General features: G+C 42.8%; 1 protein-coding gene across 1 annotated transcript in view; it reads right to left on the reverse strand.

The window, feature by feature from the left end:
- ADAMTS12 (ADAM metallopeptidase with thrombospondin type 1 motif 12) overlaps positions 1-20,724 on the reverse strand; it is a gene marked incomplete at its 5' end in the record, with an annotated part of 135,127 nt that overhangs the window by 15,960 nt on the left and 98,443 nt on the right. The window contains 4 exons of the mRNA XM_018570287.1: positions 4,777-4,930; positions 6,830-6,979; positions 13,475-13,648; positions 14,480-14,632. Of these exons, the coding sequence (XP_018425789.1) occupies positions 4,777-4,930; positions 6,830-6,979; positions 13,475-13,648; positions 14,480-14,632 (631 nt within the window). The remainder of the gene's footprint in view (positions 1-4,776; positions 4,931-6,829; positions 6,980-13,474; positions 13,649-14,479; positions 14,633-20,724) is intronic.

Raw genomic sequence — 20,724 nt, forward strand, 5'->3', positions numbered from 1 at the left:
CATTAAAAAAAAAGCTACCCCTGCACATATAACATAATACACTCCCCCTCTCCATACACATAAAAAAAAAATACCCCTGCATACATATATATATATTATAGGTTTAAATGTCTATTTTTTTACATTTACTTAAAAATACAATATAAACAGTAATCATTATTAGACAGAAAAGGAAAACATTAAACGCTGAAAACAACTTGACACACTGGTAATAAAAGTCCAATTAAAATGCATTAGTATGTAAATGTAACCCTCCAGAATACACAGAAATGACATTGAAGACCTTACTTACTAATGTTACAGCCCCTTATCTTCCTCTATTTACTCAATCACAGACATACTATAAGTTACGCTACTTAATAGTTTATATAACCTACAAGCATTTTATTTCACAGTAATGGAAGAAGTATCCAGTACAAATTAACTCCATCTACATGCACTTTACTCATTAGTGAAATGAAGACATGAGGATGACCCCGCATAATTGGATGCAGGACATACTGGACTCATTTATTCTCATCATTAAAAACATCATAAATATGCTTTTATAGGAAAGTGGATTTGATTGCTCACAGACCGTGCTACACTGAAGGTATTCTGCAAATGTACACTAGCTCGTTCTGTTTGTCTCCAAGAATTATTTTTAGACCTTACCTAGCTGGCAATAAAGATTTGTTTTAAGTGGGGAAAAAGAAAAGAAAAGAAAGAAAGAAGGGAAGGAGGAAGAAGGAACAGGGAAGGGAGAAGGGATAGCGATGGGGAAAGGGAAGGAGGGAGGGAGGAAGTAAGGAAGGAAGAAAGAGAGGGAATGAAGGAGGGGGAAAGGAAGAAAGAACGAGAGGGAAGGAAGGAAGATGGGAAGGGGGAGGAAGGAAGAAAGAGGAAAGGAGGGGAGAGAAGGGATGGGGGAAGGAAAGGAAAGAAAGAAGGAAGGAGAAGGAAAGAGAGGAAAGGAAGGAGGAGGAAAGGAAGGAAAGAAAGAGAGAGGGAAGGAAGGAGGAGGAAAGGAGGAAGGAAGAAAGAGGAAAGGAAAGGAGGGAAGAAGGAAAGGGATGGAAGGAAGGAAAAAGAGGGAAAGAAGAAATATCATAGGAAGGATAAAGAAAGGATGGAAGGAAAGAAAGAAAGAAAGAAAGAAAGAAAGAAAGAAAGAAAGAAAGAAAGAAAGAAAGAAAGAAAGAAAGAAAGAAAGAAAGAAAGAAAGAAAGAAAGAAAGAAAAAAGATGGGAGGAAGGATAAAGAAAGGAGGGAAGAAATGAAAGAAGAGGGAAGGATGGAGGGAGTAATTAGAAGCTTCCATATGTACATGGGCAATATGACTGCTGACATCACCATTCCAGATCATGACCATTTCTGATCAACATAACAGTCAGCAGTTTCAGCCAGCACTTGATAATATGCGAAAAGATAAGGCAGAAAGCTATTGTGCAACCTCCTTCTCATGCTGTTAATTTATGTGTGAAGTTTGCACCTTGCTGAGAGTGAGAGAGAGAGAGAGAGAGAGAGAGAGAGAGAGAGAGAGAGAGAGAGAGAAACATGAAATGCTTGACCTAATGAGCTCATCTCTTTGTCACTCTGCTCTCTCCCTCCTCCTATTATCATGCTCCTTGCACTACAGCAAAATGGATTGGTTCCTTGTGTTGCTTCCCCCCTGCCTCAGTCTGCCCTGCTGTACAGGAACTGCAAGAGGCTAATACCAAGTCAAATTTAGGTACATACACTGCTTGCATTAAAACACATTTAGGATGTATTAATGAATTCAGAATTGCATACATTTGTGTATTTTATATCTGCCTGGAGTTCAATCTTACAGTCATGCAGCAGAGAGCAATATGGTGATATCAATGCTGAGCAGTAAACATCTGTACTCATTAAAGCAACTTACTGTCAGAATATTTCAACCTGGCTATAGCCATCTGCTCCAAATGCCTATAAATGTGACGGATCAATAACCACATACATCAACATACAGAAATCCATACTGCGAGCCCCAATTGTGTCTTGTTTCAGAAATAAAGCAAGCCTCGGGATTGAATCCTTCATGAGATACGGACAGTGCTGACTGCATATAATGATACAGTCTGAAAGGCTAAAGTCATCTGTGCAAACTCAGCATATTACAAGTCAATGTGATGGAATTGGACTGTAATTTAGTGCTATTTCACTGACCAATGCATAGATGTAGAATAAGCATTCAATCTCAGCAACTATGCTGCAAACATTCAAATACTTTCTCGCAGTTACTCTTTGGAAAAATCTGTAGCTCATCACAACGATGAACGCCAGCCAGATGGAATGCATGTTAAGGGAGAGTTTCACATATACTCTATATATACTCACATATACTCATATACTCTACAACAGGCATGTCAAATTCAAGTCCAAAAATGGGCTGAAAAGGCAGCTGCACCTTTATCAACTGGCTGCACTTTAAAGGACAACTCTACTTCCGTTAAACAAATAATATAGCATGTAAAATTGCTGCTCAGGCCATGTTGTAATTTAATGTTATTAAGAATGGCCTTTCCGTTTCAGCTTCTTACGCTTAGATTCACTGCCCACCAACTGTTTCTAATATGATTCACTGTCCACCAACTTCTTCTGTTTAGATTCACTGCCCATCACCTTCTTCAGCTCAAATTCACTGCTAACTACCTTATTCAGCTCAGACTCACTGGCCACCATCATATTCAGCTCAGATTCACTGCCTGCCACCTACTTCCACTCAGATTCGTTGCCCATTACATTCTTTATCTTAAATTCATTACCAACACCCTTTTGACCTCAGACTTACTGCTCAACATCCTTTTTTTAGCCTATATTTACTGCTCCTATTTTCTTTGGCTCAGATCCACTGCTCCAGTCTTCCTCAGCTCACATTTTATTGTCCCCCTTCTTCAGCTAAAATTCACTACCACCATCTTCTTCAGCTCAGATTCAATGCGCTTCACTTTCTTCAGCTCTAATGCACTGCCCCAATTTTCTTCACCACAAATCCACTCCCCACCCCTACTTCCACTCATATTCACTGATGCATATCTTCTTGAGTTTAGATTCACTGCCCCGGCCCTCATCTTCAGCTTAAATTCACTGCAACCATCTTCTTCAGCTCAGGTTCACTATTCCTATCTTATTCAACCTAATTTAACTACCAACAATCTTCTTCAGCTCAGATTCACTGTCCTTCAGCTTAGGTTCACTGCCCCCACCTTCTTCAATTTAATTTTACTGCCAACCATCTTCTTCAGCTCAGATTAAATGCCCTTCACCTTCTTCAGCTCTAATTCACTGCCCCCATCTTCTTCAGCTTAGATTGATGGCCCCAATCTTCTTAACCTTACATTTACTGCTCGCTCCCCACTTTTTTCAGATTTAACTCACTGGCCACCAACTTCTTCACATCAAATCCATTGCCCACCCCTACTTCCACTAAATCCATTAGATTTAGTGCTCTCACCCTCTTTTTCAGCTGAAATGAACTGCCACCACCTTCTTCAGCTCAGGTTCACTGCACCTACCTTATTCAAATTAATTTAACTGTCAAAAATCTTCTTCAGCTCAGATTCACTGCCCCAATCTTCTTCAGCTCACATTTACCGCCCCCTCCCCACTGTTTTCAGATTTAATTCACTTCCCACCAACTTCTTCACCTCAAATAATCCAATGCCCACACCTACTTTCACTAAGATTCACTGTCCATATCTTCTTCAGTTTAAATTCAGTGCGCCTACCCCCACCTTATTCAGCTCAAATTCACTGCCGCTAACTTCTACAGCTCAAATTTAGTGCCCACCATTACATTTACTGTCCACCATCTTCTATAACTCAGATTCACTGCTCACCATCTATTTTTTTGCTTAAATTCACAGGCCCCACCACTGGAATGGGAGGAAAGGGGAGTATTTACCAATCAGGCTACACTCAGGGGGTCTACGATTTATTAAAGGGTATGTTCCCCAAAAGCAAACTTGTCCTTAACGTAACCTACCTTCACAGCCTGAGACACAGAGGGAGACAACTGTGGGAAATAGTAGAAGTATGAGGTACTGCTTATAATACAGCAGTATAAGGCACTAACTGTAGCATAGCATTATAAGGCACAGCATTTACTACAGAGAGGATGTGTTGGAAGTCTCTGCCTCCCAGCATTGCTGCTTGGGAAGGGTCTTTGCTAAAAGTGTGACCTGAGCTTGGGCCTATGGAATGTATGCTGCTTTATGGAAGGGTACATCTAGAAGGAGTGTAGCAGAAATATGGCTGCCTGTGTGGAGCATCTTGGGAAGAGGCTTCTCTGCTGAATAGTGTTCTGGAGAGCTAAGTATAAGCTGCTGCCGGTGGACATTGCAAGATTTTCTAGCTGCTCATCCTAGAAGATACTTATGATACGTGGTTGTGCTTAGTAATTCACAAATACAGATTACCTGTCACAGCTTAAAGGCCCATAGCCTGTTCTAACTGATGATAGAGGAGAGGTCTGCACCCATTTTTGCCTATTTTCGGGTATTCTATGCCCTAACCCTCTTTCTTCAAGTTTTTTTGTGATTTATTAAACTCTTTAAACTTACTAAAGTGACTGTTGCCCAATTCCTTTCATCCCACGAAAAAGTCAAGGAGTTGAAATGCTAGCTCACTGAACTGCTTGGGAATCATCCTCCTCTGTCCAGGGGTAAGGGGGTGTTACAGGGGAAAATGCTGATGCTATTAGTATGTCACTTAAATACATAAAAAGAAACAAATCCATCTTGGCAGCAGTGTGTTATTCATCCTGTATGTTACCTGTGCTCTTTGGGCACTCTTGGCTCTTGCATTCCTTAATGTCCTGAGGTTTAGGCTCCTTCTCACACAGGCTTGTGTTTACTGTTCTGTTATTATCAGTATCCTCGCACCAGGCGGTTCTTTGTTGGATGCCTTCTCCACAAGAAGCTGAACACTGAAATAACCATTACATTGTGTGTTAAACTTAATTACAGCAACAGAATGGCTAAATTACAGTTTAGGATATATGTGGAGCATGAATACTTTTAAATAAAAGACCACAATTCCCTATATACTGTGTATGTGTGTAAATCTATCTCTTTACCTTTTTTTTTTTTTCTCAGATGTTAACTCTGTGAACTCTGCCAGTTGTTACTCAGCACTGCAGCTTAGGTCTCTGATGTGCACACATACTCTCATTAGTGAACTTTATATCAAGGTCACAGCTTCCAGTCCACACCTCATACACAGGTTTGTCTGTTTGCTCCTATGGTGGATAGAGGTCTGTTTTCCTCTGACATCTGTCTAACTGTACATCTCTGCCACTTCTGTGGAGTGTTTGGCCTGCATTTATACTCAGTGTGTGTATCCTTTTCATTGGCCTTTCCAATTTGCTGTTTTTCTGGAACCTGGAATCTTTCCAACCTGTCTGTTGTTGTGTTATACGCTGTACTAATGGCTGCCGTCACCCTCTATTGGCTTTTCTATAGGTATATATGGTGGATAGTTAGGCAGTTGACACAAGTAGCTCTCATGTTAAGTCACACTTCTTGTCTGTTACTGTGCTGCTACAGGCAGTATTGTTTTCTGTTATTCTTATTGCACCTACTGTATTTTATTGCTTATCATCATGTTATGGCTTGCTCCTGACAACTAGTAGTAGATTAACACTACTACAGCATAATTTCTTTATACATTTTGGTATATTCACCATTCAACTTCCCTCATGTTTAGTGCTAATTGGTACAGTCTTCTAGTTAGACACCCCCAGCCTCTCCCTCCTGGTTTCTTTTACTTCACCTTTACTGTGTAAGATGGTTCTGTGCATGGCTTCCGATATAAATGTCTTTGCACCTCTGAGAAAGACAAAGAATCACATCCTCTGTATTGTCAAACCTGAATAAACTACATTGGATTCTTCTCCGGGTCTTCTTGGTGAGTTGGACCCCGCCTGCTTAGTAGGTTTTTATGCTATCCATACAGACGAGTCTCAGGAAGGTATGTGCAAATACATAAATTGGTGGTTGAGACAGAACAGTTATAGCCATGGTTGAGGTTATCTACTGGTGTGGACCCAGACAACAGTGAAAACATTCCAAGTCCACCCATTCTATTCAAAGTGTACATGTAGATATGGCATACTGCTGCTATTTAAACCAGCTGACCTGAAATGGAGATGTTTGGGAGTTATCTACAATCTACCCTCACATCAGTCTCCTTTGCACCTTGCTTACAGTGGGGTTGTTGTTCAACAAAGTTGACTGTGAAGCTGGCCATATAATTGGAAAGTCTATTCTTTGATTTCAGTTTCAACCTTCCTTCAAAATAAAGAAAAAAGAAAGAGCCCAATAATCCATTATTTTTAATAGATAGAATCAAGAGGCCTTTATTGAACATGGGGCAAGTCAAATCGCTAATTGCTTACTATAAGATTGTATGTATTAGTAATTACAATTTGTTTGAAGGTTCTTGAAATTGCCGGAAACTTGCTGTAATGATTTTCAGTTGTCCCGGTCCAGGTCCTTAGCTCAAAGTTCTGGACTACCTTTGTTTCGCATACTTATCATATTCCACCACTTTCTTGGGGTTCATCCTCATTATAGAGTTACCTGATCCACAGGAATCAGACAGCAAGAGCAGGGGTCAGACCATGGAGGTCATTTAAGACCAGACAACATAAAGAGTACAAATGTTGAGAAGATTAGACAGACAAGAACGTTGCAATGCAAAGGCACATGCAAAAGGAAACCAGGGATGAGCACGTAGAAAGTAGAGTGAGGGGACACATAGTTGGAAAGCAATGCTAATGCAATCAACCTGCATCTATTCATCTAACATTTACTATGTATTTTACCTCTGTCCAGTTATTTGTCCTCCAGCTGACACACGGCTCTTCTTGGCTGCAGTTTATTATAATTGCGGGAATCTTTTTCAGATCACAGCGATTCTCCTTTGGGCAAATGACGTCTCTTTTGCGGGCTCCGCTCCCACATGTCTTTGAACACTGAGAAAACGTGACACAAATGGCACAGAGAATAATCATGAATACACAATACTGTAATTTACAGAGACCTGTTTTTAGACCTTGCGCATACACTCACAGTATCAGTATAGTGAAGTGCCGGAAAAAGAAAAGGAGGGAGGCAAACTGTCAACAATAATACATTTATAATAACAGCTAACGCCACAAAAATACACATTATCCTCTCTATACTGCTACAATTATGTGTTTTCTGACATTGAACCGTCCACCACATCAAACACGTATGATAAATAATAATTGCGGTATAAAGGATTCTCTTCTGTTTGCTGTCTCCATCTGTGGCTCTGTCTTATATTACAGAATCTTTCCTTTCCTCTGGAACAGGAGGCAGCTAGAGGGAATGGCTTCTAACCTTGCCACATATTATCAACCGGATTCACAATTCATTTATGTTCCCCCCAATCCAATTTCCCAATGTCTTATGTTATAGCAGATCTTTGTGGCTTTGCGTGTGATATAAAGTTCACTGAACAGTACAGAGTCAGCAAACTCAATTGGCCTGTTTCCTACAGTTGTGTTCCACTTGATTAATGTTGACAAAATGGTTCTCTGTGTGTGCTCTGTAATGTACTGTATAATATCTCATGCAATATAAACCTAATAGGGATAATTATACATAAATTACAAGAAAGCAGCTAAACACAGGGATGAAACGCATATATCACTTGCCAAAGGATTTGTAATTGTGTTGTCTCAGTTTTAGACAGGCCAGGTCCTGGGCCTCCCTGTAGACTTCACTACAGTTGAGGATTATTGCCTGGTCCAACATCCACTTCCATCAGTACTTGGACAATAAAAAAGCAGCAAAGAAGGTTGATAAGGTTTGTGCTCCCTCTTGTAAGCATACTCTCAGTGCTGGCACTATGCAAAGCAATAAAGGTCCTGGTGTGTGGCATAGTTACATAGTTACATAGTCAGGTTGAAAAAAAGACACATGTCCATCAAGTTCAACCTATAGAGATATGAAAAAAAAGAAGAAAAGCCTAAACAGAACGCTATGCGCCCAAATACCCGCTGTTGATCCAGAGGAAGGCAAAAAAACCCCTATAAAGCATGGTTCAATTTGCTCCAGGTGAAAAAAAAATCCTTCCTGATCCCATAAGGCAATTGGATGTTCCCTGGATCAACAATCTCTGATGCTTAATATAGGGAAACAAAAAATTCGAGACGGAAGCGCCACTACCTGGCGCAATAAATGTGGTAGAGCAGGGTGTAAGCGTTGGTGATGTACTCACCTGAGGCTGGGTGAGCATTCGCTTGTACTCATCGGATTGCGGTGAAGCGGATGGAGTGGTGGCGGGGGTGATCCCTCTTTTCCAGGGTGGCGTAGCGATTAAACCCAATCAGGCAGATGGAGACACAAAAGCGAGGGGGTGAGGTATGCAGTGGTTAGGTGAAGAAGAGGTGGGCTTCTGTAACTCACCGTGGGGATATTGAATGGCGACTCTCAGCGATGACGGTGCGGCCAAAGACGTGCCTGGGCGGTGGGCCGTGGGATGGTCCTCAGGACGGTTGCTGGCACAGGTGTCCTCTGATGGCAGGTGCTGTGTTGGTGGAGCGACGTGGTGTCCTGGATGGGGGCACTTGAGAGCGATGGAGGCGCCGGAATGGCAGAGTTTTCAGCCGCCGTGGCTTTCTGACAATCCGACGGAGCTGTGACCTGCAGGCGTTTGCTGAGGAATCCTGTAGTGCGGGTATTGCGGCGCGGGCGGTGTTTGTAGACGGGTGGAGTGTAGGTGACACTCAGAGGATCGGTGGAGGCCGAGTTGACGGGCTGACGGCAGTCCTGTAGTGCAGGTGTTGACGTGCGGGCAGTGTCTGTGGACGGGTGGAGTGTAGGAGACACTCAGAGGATTAGTGGAGACCGGGCTGATGGCAATCCTGTGGTGCGGGTGTTGCGGCGCAGACGGTGTCTGTGGACGAGTGGAGTGTAGGAGACACTCAGAGGATCATTGGAGACCGGGCTGACGGTGGCGCGTTTCGAAGGTGAGACTTTCTTTTTCAAGCCGAAGTGGAGGCTCCACTTAGTTAGTAGAGGATTAGTGGAGACCGGGCTGACGGCAATCCTGTGGTGCGGTGTTGCGGCGCAGACGGTGTCTGTGGACGGGTGGAGTGTAGGAGACACTCAGAGGAACTGATGCTTAATATACCTATAAGAATTCAGAATCCAGTAATATTCTGTGCATTTAGAAATACATTTTTTTTTTTACAATTAACTGAGCTAGCTAGATCTAGTTCCTGGGGTACTCTATTCCACATTTTCCGTATGCAAAGGTTAAACCTCTTTTCCTCCAGACGCAAAGAGTGCCCCCTTGTCCTTTGCAGTGACCTTAAAGTGAATAATTTGGCACCAAGCTCACTATATGGACCATTTATGTATTTATACATGGTGATCATGTCCCCCCTTATTCGCCTCTTCTCCAGAGAGAACAAATTCAGGTCAGATAATCTTTCCTCATAGCTGAGCTCCTCCAGTTGAGTTTAGTCACCCTTCACCTTCACTGTACTTTCTCCAGTTCCACAACATCCTTTTTGTGAATTGGTGCCCAAAACTGAACTGCATATTCTAGATGAGGTCTTACTAATGCTTTGTAAAGGGGCAGGATTATGTCTCTATCTCTGGAGTCTAGACTCCGTATAATACAAGAAAGTATTTTCCTGGCATATTCTACCCATTCCTTTCCTAGTCTAAATGCTGCTTTGTGGTGGTTAAAAAAGGGCCCTCCCTATAAAGATGCAGTCCATGGCTGTTGCCTCAGGTGGCATCTCTATGGGTCATGTGGGGGAAGGGGGCAAGTGGCAGGCAGAGCAGCAGTGTGCCTGCAGCCTTCTTTCTGGCCAGAGCCTCCCAATGTACTAAGAATGTTAGCAACCAGAGATGTCCTGGCCACTAGTGATATCAGTAAGCTGGCCGTGACGCCGGCCAGCTCCACCCCCAGTAATGTGCACCATGAGCACCCAAAACAACCCCCCACCCCCCCATAATGTAACATGCACCACCAGCGCCCCCACAGGTCTCAGGCGGGGAAAAGTCCTTCCCCTCCGTACCCCGTACTGCTGTGTAGAGCAGCCCTGCACTCTGGATTTTGAATTTTGCCTGCAAATGGTGTGCACTCATTGCTCAGCGTGGTCAGCTGACCGTGCTGACCAATGAGAAGTGCTTCTTAGCAATAAGCGCTTCCCATTGGTCAGCACGTTTAGAAGAGCTGACCAATGAGTGCGAGTGAAATTCAAAATCCAGAGTGCAGGGCTGCGCTACACAGCAGTACAGGGTACGGACAGTATACCTGCCTTAGTAATTTTCCCAAATTCACATGGGAAAGTGGAATTACCCTTTAAAGACCCCCTCTGAATCTTATACTCCCTTGTCCTCTATCCTCTGAGATCTCCACTGTGTGGCCCACTGGGAGCTGCTACTGTAGAAGCCTCCTGGCTGGGCTCTCATTCTTCCCTGCATGTCCCCCAAAACCTCCAAATTATTTTCTACGGAGAAGCTATTTATTATGCACCCCAACAGTGGGGGCCTATCCATAGGAATTAATAGAGATTTTTCCCATGCATGCTACCAATGGTCTGTCTAGCGAAGATCCTAGAGGAGTAAGGGCAGGCAAGTATGGTGCAAGGGGGAAGGAAGGCGTTATTTAAAGCATAATTGTACTTTAAGTCCTTCAAAAGCCAGTTTGTACACACTGGTCGAATTGGTCATAGGGAAGGGACAGTATCAGTGTTTGCTGTTATGTACACATAGGCTTTCTCTTCCATTATCTTAATAATAATAATAATCCTGTTATGACAGTTCCATTATACCTGATATAAGTCTACATGATGTGTGCGATATTTTGATTGGCTTTTTTGTGATGTTTTGTGGCATGCTGTGCCGTATTTCTTCATGTTTAACTCACAATTACTTTTTCTCCATTACAGCTTCATTTCCCAGCAAGGGAGTCTTAAGTAGCTTTCGCAGAATGAATAAATCGCAGACTAATCTAGCTGCTGGCCTTTGTGCGTCCGGTCATTTCATTTTGCTCTCAGCACATTTCATGGATCGACATGCCGTTTTCCCAGAATTCAGATAATTGTTAACACAGACATATGGAATGAGGATTATCGGCGATAATCTTTACAGATGAATCACGCAGGTAAACGGCGCATCTGTGGATTCGTTGCTGCCGTTCACAGTAGCAGAGTATCAGGCGAGAATTGCTGGTGCTTGTTTAAAGAGATCACGACCGCAAACTGCTAGTGTGCAAATGATAACATAAAGCTATGCTAACAGCAGAAAGTGACAGGGCTGAAAAGGGCTGAAATAATTTTCGAGGAGAAAAAATTGCTCCTGGCACCTTCCAGTCCTGCTCACCTATGCAAAAGGCACGTGCTTACAAGATTGCTGCTGAAGTGGAGGATCAGCCAGATTAAATTCTGATCCCCCCTTCAACAAAGACCATTTGATCAATTGCCTTGTTAAGGGGTAGTGAATTCAAATTTTCATTGAGCAGAGGACCGAATCGCCATCTGAACAGAACGGTCACGCAGTTGTCCCTGTCCATACCACAATCCGCCATTTTGGCTGCATTCACACAAGCAGGTGCACTGCAACACACAGCAGCTGGTGTGTGTTCACAGCAGACACAGTGCTGATGCATATCACACTGTTTTCTTTTTTTTTTTTTAGAAACCCCCTCACCCAACAAGTGCATGTGTTCATGCAAATCAGATAGCAAGGGTGGCAGGCTGGTTTTAAATTTTTTTTTTTTTTATTAATATTTAATTATTTTTTACTTTTCATCACTTTTTTATTTATTTTATTATTTCTTTTACTTTGTTATCACTTTTATTTCACTGTCACATAGGGGCTAACAGCATTTGGAGGTGACAGATTCCCTTTATGGTAACATCAGGGGTCCTATCCTCCAATACAGATGATCAAGCATAGGACTGAACTTAATCATCTGTTCACCTGACACTTCAGCCGGCTTCTGACAGCTCTGAAGCACCATGTGCTGAGAATACAGTGCTCCCTGCTTCATTGTTCACAGAGCAGACCGGGGAATGGACGTTCCTGAGTCTGCTCCCACTCTCCATCCTGATACCCTCTGCCATGATCCCGGGCCCCCTTGAGGAGGAGCAGGGGACCATGAAAACCATGGTAGGGGAGTGTGGAGGCTTGGGGGTGGCATGATCCCAGGCTAGTATAAGTGATCTGATCTCTTGTAGTTCACAAGCTGACCGTGCCAGCCTGACCTCATTGGCTGCCAGGACACCAGCGGTCCTAGCAACAAATGACTGAAGTGGAGGCGGGCCTGCACTGGGTCATCCACTTGATCAGTGTCTGGTCCGCCATTTAGTGACCCCTGGCCTAGACGTTTGGTTACGTGACCAGCACTTGAGGGGACCTGCAGGAAGGTTTTCTCCAAGAAAAGGAAGTATTTCAGCTCTTATTTTTTCTATTGCAGCAAGGATGAGTATTGCTTTAAGTAAACATTTGAGTAGAGGTTGACATTAAAGGCCTGACACTAATCAGCATAAAAAAGCTTAGGAATATTTCAATACTGGTAAAAATGCTTTCAGAACCACCTGAAGTTCATACCTATTAAGGTTTATCAACATACATTTTAATCTTTGTAATGGAAACTACTTTTATTTTCTCTACCAGCGCATCCCTCCCAATTAATACCATTTGTATCACTTGCTCCCCCATTTTGATTGTAAGCCTTGTCATGAGCAGGGCACTCTTAACCCTTCTGCATTGAGTTGTATTGTAATTATACAGTCTCCTTTTATTTTTTTAAGCTCTGCAAACTGTTGGCGCTAAATAAATCCTGTATAATAATAATAATTATTATTATTATAAAAACTCCACTCCACTTACTGCACTTTAGCTGCTATTACAGGCTCCAGTGAATGCTAAAAAAAACTTGGTCAACATGGTGCCCTCAAAATGATGTCACCACTGTTTGCAGTAGCCAGGGTTAGGCAAACTTCGGGCCTCCAGCTGTGGTGAATGCCATCATGCATCTGCCCCTGAAAGTCATTCCTGTGACTGTCAAGAGTCTTGCAATACTTAATGAGATTTGTAGTTTCACCACAGTTGGAGGGCCGAGGTTTGCCTACCACTGCTATGGGCACTCATCCTTCAGTTGGAGGGCAGAGGTTTGCCTACCACTGCTATGGTGGCCAAAGTAAAATGCCTCTGCTAGGATCACATTTATTACCTAGAGCATGTTCTTGATATCCTGGTCTTAGCCTAGCTTAGAATACTGTCACAATGTGTAAATAAATCTAAAGCACTTTATTTCTGCCAAAGATATAAAAATGAACGTGGAGCTAACAACTATACAGGAAATAATAACTATATGCTCAATCTTGCTGTGCCTAATGGTTGTTCTGGACCTGGTGGCAACCAACATGCTCCTTTAATACTGATCCATTTGTAATAAGGCAATAATGGTTCTCTACCTCGCTCCAGGGTTTGGCAAGCCACGACAAGCAAGGCTCAGGGTTGCAGGAAATGTTCTGCACAGGGTTGTGTCCCGGGGACTGGCAATGAAAGGGCCTCAGAGGTCGGTTTTCACGCATATCCATGCATTGCACTTCCCTTGTCATAAATCCACCACCGCAGTTTGTAGAGCACTGTGCACCAAGAGAGAAGAGAGGGTTACTGTGAATATTTCTGAGCTCCATTATCTTACCTCTGGACCGCATGAACAAATAATGGTGTGTGAACTGGAATATCCTAAATTAGCCGATCAGCAAAGCATCTCTTAACTGATCTGACTGGGATAAAATGAAATCTGATTGGCTTATATTTTTTTTTACAGCTTCCCATTCAGCTTTTATAAAAAACATAGGACATCCTTTGTTCTGTGGAAGACTAGGGGTCCTTCAGAAGTTGCTAGGGGTTCGCTGAGCAGATTGATCTACTGTCTAAAGGTTCTGGCACCAACATCACTTGGCAAATTCTCTTTGTATTTATTTATTATAACGTCTACAACTTCCTGATCATGCCAATGTACCCTGAACAGTAGATTTAACATTTTTCTTATGCCTCCATTGTAAAAGGTTTAGGAAAACATTTTATAGCATATCTAGAGCCAACCTTTTTATTTGGTTTTGAAGAAGGGCAAGCAACCCTATCGGTTTTGCTTTGCGGTGTGTGTCCCTGCTGTCACCCTCTCTCTTTGTCCTAGTGACTATTATTTTTTTACAATTTTCATTAAAGGGAAACTTTAATTTGATATGTTTTCAATTTTGTTTATTATTTCTTTATATATTTTAAGTGAATTAGAAAATGCTGAAGACATTGAAAGAGGAAAACAAATGCCTACAGATGGACTTTAATCTTCCTGTTCTAAACAAAAAGCACAAGAGTGCATATGCAAACCCTTCTCATTGCATATATACAAACCCGTGTAACTCCTGAAAATTATCTATATAAAGTATATTTTAAAAGTGTAAAATTACCCTACTCCAATTTCCAGTTTTCCAGCTCGCACATGGGCGGAGGTGACATCTTCTTGCAGGATCAGGCTTTCTAATGTGTCCACAGTCGGTGTCAGTTCCTGTGCTGCAATCAACATTTCTCCAAAAAGCCCCAAGACCACAGGTTGTGGAACACTGCGAGGACAGAGGATCAATCAATCACATCGCAATAACAAATGCAAACCAATCAGCATGTTACATGAACGTATATATAATGGGCCTCTTTATTCTACACTCCACTGTGCAGCCAATGAGTTAAAGAGGGGCTTCCAAAGTGGCACATTTTTATCCCTGTTTCTAAAGTGAGAAGTATCAGCATTATACATCAGCATCATAGAACTACACAAAGCGATAATTACTATTTCCACGGCTCTTTATTGGCCCCTAGGGTAGCTCTGAATGGCCCAGCCACTGCATCAGACCACTGAATTGGAGATGGGATCAGTCCATTAATGGGCATCCTAATGTTACCTGTTTGTAACAGTGAGATAAGGTCCGTCATTCAGCTAATATTTCTCCACATTTCCACATAGAGCTCCGTCAGTGGCTGTGGCTGCTTGAATGTGAAATGCTCAATTTCTAAGCTGTATCACCAGTGCTATTTGCCATAATAATAGTTATATTTAGTAAGGTTGTAACAGGGTGTTAGACTTGTAGTTCTCACTTTCATCCACAAGAGGTTGCCACCTGTCATTACAATAGCTCATCTGTCATTAGCTCCTTTGAATGACCCTAAACTCAGGAGTCAAAACCTTAAAAATGCATTCAAGTACCTTAACTATTCACAATACTGTATTTTATTTGTGTATCACCTGTCTGTAGATCCTCAAATCATCTCTGAATTGGTGCTGACACTGTCCTTCCTTCTGGAGGCTGGCTACTGTTGTTCCCCATGGTCCCTGTGTGTGCTGTAAAGTAGCCACCGCTCCAAGCTCGCTCCCGTGATGGACTATCTTCTTCAGCGTCCCCATGTCTATACACTGAGTATAGACATTGATGATTTACGGGACCTTAGACTGCTGCAGAGGAGGGGGAGAGACACTGGAAGGACCGGTTTAAGAAGAAGCTGGCTTGGAGCTTTGGATGAGTCTAACTTTTTTTCCACCTAGACACAAACGAGCACTTAACCCTTGCAGTGAGGGGGTAGTCCCACTGCAAGACTTAATGAAAAAATCTCTGGAGTTCGTCTGTAAGTATGTTATGTGTCTGAATAGTAATAGATAGATAGATGGATAGATACAGATACTGATATACTGTAGATACATGTTGGTGGCATCACAAGACGGGTGCAGGGAGTGCGGCCCGCAACGGGTGACACCATTGGAGGGGGTGACACCAAAATCACTGACACTCATTTTGGTGCCACCCCCTCTGAAAAGCCGGGCACTCGCTCACGGACTGGAAGCCCGACAGTTGCACATGTCCCCTCCTCTCTACCAAGATGGCCACCGGCAGGTAAGCACACGTGATGTCATCACGCACGTGCCTGATGAGGTCGCTCATATGTGATGTCGTCCTAGTGGGGTGTCACCCAACGGCTGTTCTGGGTAACACCACACCTGGGGACAACCCTGAGATATAGATAGATAGAGATATACTGTAGATACATGATGGTGGCATCACAAGGAGGGTGCGGGGGGTGCGGCCCGCACTGGGTTATAGTGACTGACAATCATTTTGGTGTCACCCCCTCTGAAAAGTCGGGCACTTGGTCATGAACCGAAGGCCCGAAAGTTGCACGTGCGTGATGACAATGCGCATGCGTGATGAGGTCCCAGCGGGGTGTCACCTGTCGACCGTTCCGGGTGACACCACCCTTGGGGACGCCCCTGAGATAGAGAGATAGATAGATAGTACACATAACACATATGCTGACAATATTTTTAATAAATATGGAACATTAACAGTATAAAATGCCCTTATATTCTACTATTGCTGTAGCACAGAACTGAATGTTACTTGCCGCTCTTCTTATAACAAGAAATGTGGTTTATTTCACAGGGAGACATCTTAGGAGTTCACAGGTTCACACAGGTTTAAATTGGGTTATGAGAATCCCGAGACTTTTATCTGTCAGTTATATCATTCCTTGCACTCAGCAGAGGAAGCCGGAGATATAGGATGTCTCTTCTATATTATTCCACGCTATTAAAGCCCCTCTCCAATCATTTGTGTGAACGGCAGCGGCTCCTTTCTATCCGGTTGAATCAACTTTCCTGTCTCTTGTTCTCACCTCTGTCAGTCCCTGCGAGTCTGTCCCACAGCTCTTCAACACTAATGTGACCTTGAAAACTCTCGTTTTATTATAGATTAGCGGGGAGTTTCTAAATGAATGTCATTGAAGCTTAAGAATGAAAAGTAAGAAAGGGAAAGCTGGGACAATTCTTCTAAAAATGTAACAATGGAATATTGAGTATAACGGTGAGAAGAGACCGCATCCCATTGTACTCTGTGATCTTTACATACAAATCTGTATAATTTAATATAGTTATTTTTATAAGCATGATTGTATGAATACATTAGCCATAGTTCCCAACCTTCCCTCTTTTGGAACAAAAACTCCCCATCATCCTTTTGTCAATTGTCTGATGTATAGACCTCTATAAATATATTATTTCACGTAGAACCAAAGCCAAAACTTTTTTTTTTTTAACTTTTGGATAGAGTAAGGAAGGGTTATAACCCCCATCAATTTTTTTTTGCCATTTGTGTCCCATTGGGGGCGGATTTCCTTTTACTTCCTGTCCATTAGCCACAACAGGAAATGAGAGGAAATCCATCTAAAGTGAGGACAATCCCTGGGGATCCCCAGAACCTGTGTCCCTATTGGAAGATTTCCCATCTATTCCTGTTCTGATGACAACCCTTAAATTTGTGATTTTCTTTCACGTTCAGTGTTAGCCAGGACACATGGAGAGGGTGAATCTCCCTAATGGGGACACGGACAGCAATAAAAACCTGACAGGATGTCTAATCATTCTCCACTCCATCCAAAACATAAAAACATTAGCTTCAATTGCACTTTAACAAAAATGTTATACTACGCTAAGGGGTCTTCTTATCCAGACATCTCAAGTCTCCCGGACATTCCTGGAGTCTGCCACTATAAGATAGCGGCTCCCTGATGTCCCCCCCACCCCCTTTCCTGCCCTGCCAGTGCTCGGATCAAGGGTCTGGTAGTCTGCTGTTTATTAACCCGCCCCTAGACAAAATGATAACTTAACCCTTGCAGTGCGGGTGGGGTGGGGCAAAGGTAAGTTTGTAATTCACCCAAATTTTTTTATGCTTGATGTTCCTAGAACAGGTTGCTTTAAGAAACTGACACAAGTGAAAAAGACAATGTATACAATTGATGAAGTTCAACCAGGGGGTAGAAGAGTTTTATCTATATAGATAGATAGATAGATAGATAGATAGATAGATAGATAGATAGATAGATAGATAGATAGATAGATAGACTGTATATAGATATATGAGTTGTTTTACCTGCCAAAGGATTTGTATTTGCAGCAAGTCCTGGGATTCACACTGTTCTGCCACACTGCACAGTCTTGTCTGGCAGGAGAAGAGACCTTGTCTGTTAACGTTGAGTAACACTCACAGGTCTTGTCCCTCCCCCAGGCTGTGCGTGGACAATGAAGAAGAAGCAGCAGACTGACAAGCTCATCTCTCTGCCACTCTGCTCCCTCCTCCTTTCAGCATGTTCCAGGTTATCACAACTGACTGACTTCTAGTGCTGCTTTGCCTTTGCACAGTCTAAGCTCTGCTGTACATGGACAATAGGTATCAAATTCAGGTGCCAAATCAAATTCAGGTACTTGCATTTTTAAATACATTTAATGATGTATTATTGATGACAGAGCTGCATTATTTTGATTCATTTGAGTTCAGCTATAGAAATAAAAGAGAACATATCCCCATTTTAAACAGCAGGGAGCAATAGGCTTTGAACAGGTTGAAACAGAATACATCTATGGTGATTAGACCGGCAGATAAGGTAGGATGGGATGAGATAGGGAAGTAATGCATTCAGACAGTTGGCACAGACCATCACAGGTTATGGCTCCTAAAAACATTGGCTGCCATTAACTAAGAGTTTCTATAAGGTATCTCCTGTGGAGACAAGAAATAGGAGCCTTCCTGTCCAGGCCATTTTTCAGTGTTCAGCGGTACTTTGACTGACATTTATTCCGTCACGCAACGCTGTACTGAAATTATTTTTATACCATTTTTTGGGGGACAGATAGAGCTTTCTTTTGGTGGTATTTAATCACCACTGGGGTTTTTATCTTTTACTATATAATGAAAAAAGTACAGAAAATTTGGAAAAAAAACTGTTCTCCCTACGTTATGTTATAAAACAGTTATTATTACCCACATTTTTGGCAAAATATAAAAGACGGGGTCACGTCGGGTAAATAGACACCAAACATGTTAAGCTTTAAAATTGCGTGCATCCACGAACTCACAAAAACTACCATACCCAAAATTGGCCATAGGTGACGCTTAAAAAGCTTTTTTTTCAGTTTAGTGTCATCAGTGATTGATGGCCCTAAAATGATTGCTCTCACTGCGACGTTCGCGGCGATACGTAACATGTGCGGCGTAATGGATGCAATCGTCGTTTACGCACTTTGGCGGACTCGACGCATGTTTGCATGTTTATGTGGGGGGCGGGGGACTTTAAAAAAATGTTTACATTTTTTTTATTACCTTTATATGTGACTTTTCATTTTTTTAATATTTTTTTTGTAACTAATTATTTTAAACAATTTTTTTCACTTAACTTTATTGCTATCACATAGGGGACTAACAAGCCCCCTTTGTGATAGCCAATTTTCAGTGACAGGTCCTCTTTATGGAGACATCAGCGGTCTTTAAGACCCCACCTTTATGGAGACATCAGCGGTCTTTAATGTCACCTAGGGACCGCCAGAGAAGCTGATGAAGCAGAGACCTGCTTCACCAGCTTCTCTCCGGTTTCTGTATCGGAGAGTGACACTGAATGCAGGAAGTGATGTAATACACATCACTGCCTGCATTCAGAAGAGATCAAACGGAGCTCGTGTACTGAGCTCCGTTTGATCTCCGGCCGCAGAGCCCGCGAAAGCCAGCAGCGGCTGCAGGGGGGCAGCACACGCGCACGCTTATTACAAGCGATCTGGCGTCACTACAGACGTCCGAATGCTTGTATGTAAACAGCCATCGCTGGCTGTTTACAATGCAGACTGAATTCCCGCTCGTGCCTGCCACCTAGCGGTGGGCATGAGCGGGGCAGGATGGGACGTTTAAAAACGCCCACCCGCTTTAAAGAAGCCGCTGTCCGGCCGTTTAATTACAACGGCCGGACAGCAGGTGGTTAAAGGTTGTTCTGTTTTGTTTTTTTGGGGCCGGAGTCCTTTTGATTTAAAATATTTTGTGACATTGTGTTTATGTGAGCATGCGTTGTATGTTAATGTGTAGGTGTAGGTGAGTAGGTGTGGAGTCCCGGATTAGTTGTCCCATGTCAGAAAAGATGCTACACTATTCCACAGCACCATCATGAATATAGACATGACCTAAAAACTAAGGATGCTCAGAAATTTTGCCTGCCAAAAGTACCATAGAGGTCGAAAATGTATCAGAAAATTCAGTGCATCCCTAGCTTCTCTCCTCCCCGCTGGGCTCCAGTCTGTGTCCCCTTGGATGACTTCTGCTCCCCCCCTTTGCTTATGTCGATAGAGGCAGCAGGGATCCAAGGGACACAGACCAGCACCTAGCGGGGAGGAGAGAACAAGAGATGCCGAGCAGGGCAGTGCGGAGATGAGACACAGGAGGCCGAGCTCTCCTCCCGCACCGCCCGGCTCGGCCTCCTGTGATAGGTGAGTCAGGATGGAGAGCGGAGTACAAGGACTGATCGCTAAGTGTTTGAAAATAACTCAGGACATAGTATGCTTACTGGGTTCCCAGTTATGAATGAACAGGAAGTGCTACACCTCACTTCCTGTTCATTCATGATTGTGGACCTAGTAAATTATACTATCTCAGTTTATGAATGGACCGGAGCACTCAGTATAGAGGCTTCCTGTTTATTCATAACAGGGCCTGCAGAAAAAGAGATTTGGGGTTGTGTTCTCAATCTCATTTTCTATTTTAAAAGGAAAATATCAGGGATCTGTTTTGATCCCCAATATTTCTCCAGAGTCCCAACAGCACAGCAAAAAATAAAGAAAAAAAATATTAAAAAG

The sequence above is a fragment of the Nanorana parkeri genome, unplaced genomic scaffold (genome assembly GCF_000935625.1).
Source record: "Nanorana parkeri isolate BGI_ZX_2015 unplaced genomic scaffold, ASM93562v1 scaffold38, whole genome shotgun sequence".
Taxonomy (NCBI): domain Eukaryota; kingdom Metazoa; phylum Chordata; class Amphibia; order Anura; family Dicroglossidae; genus Nanorana; species Nanorana parkeri.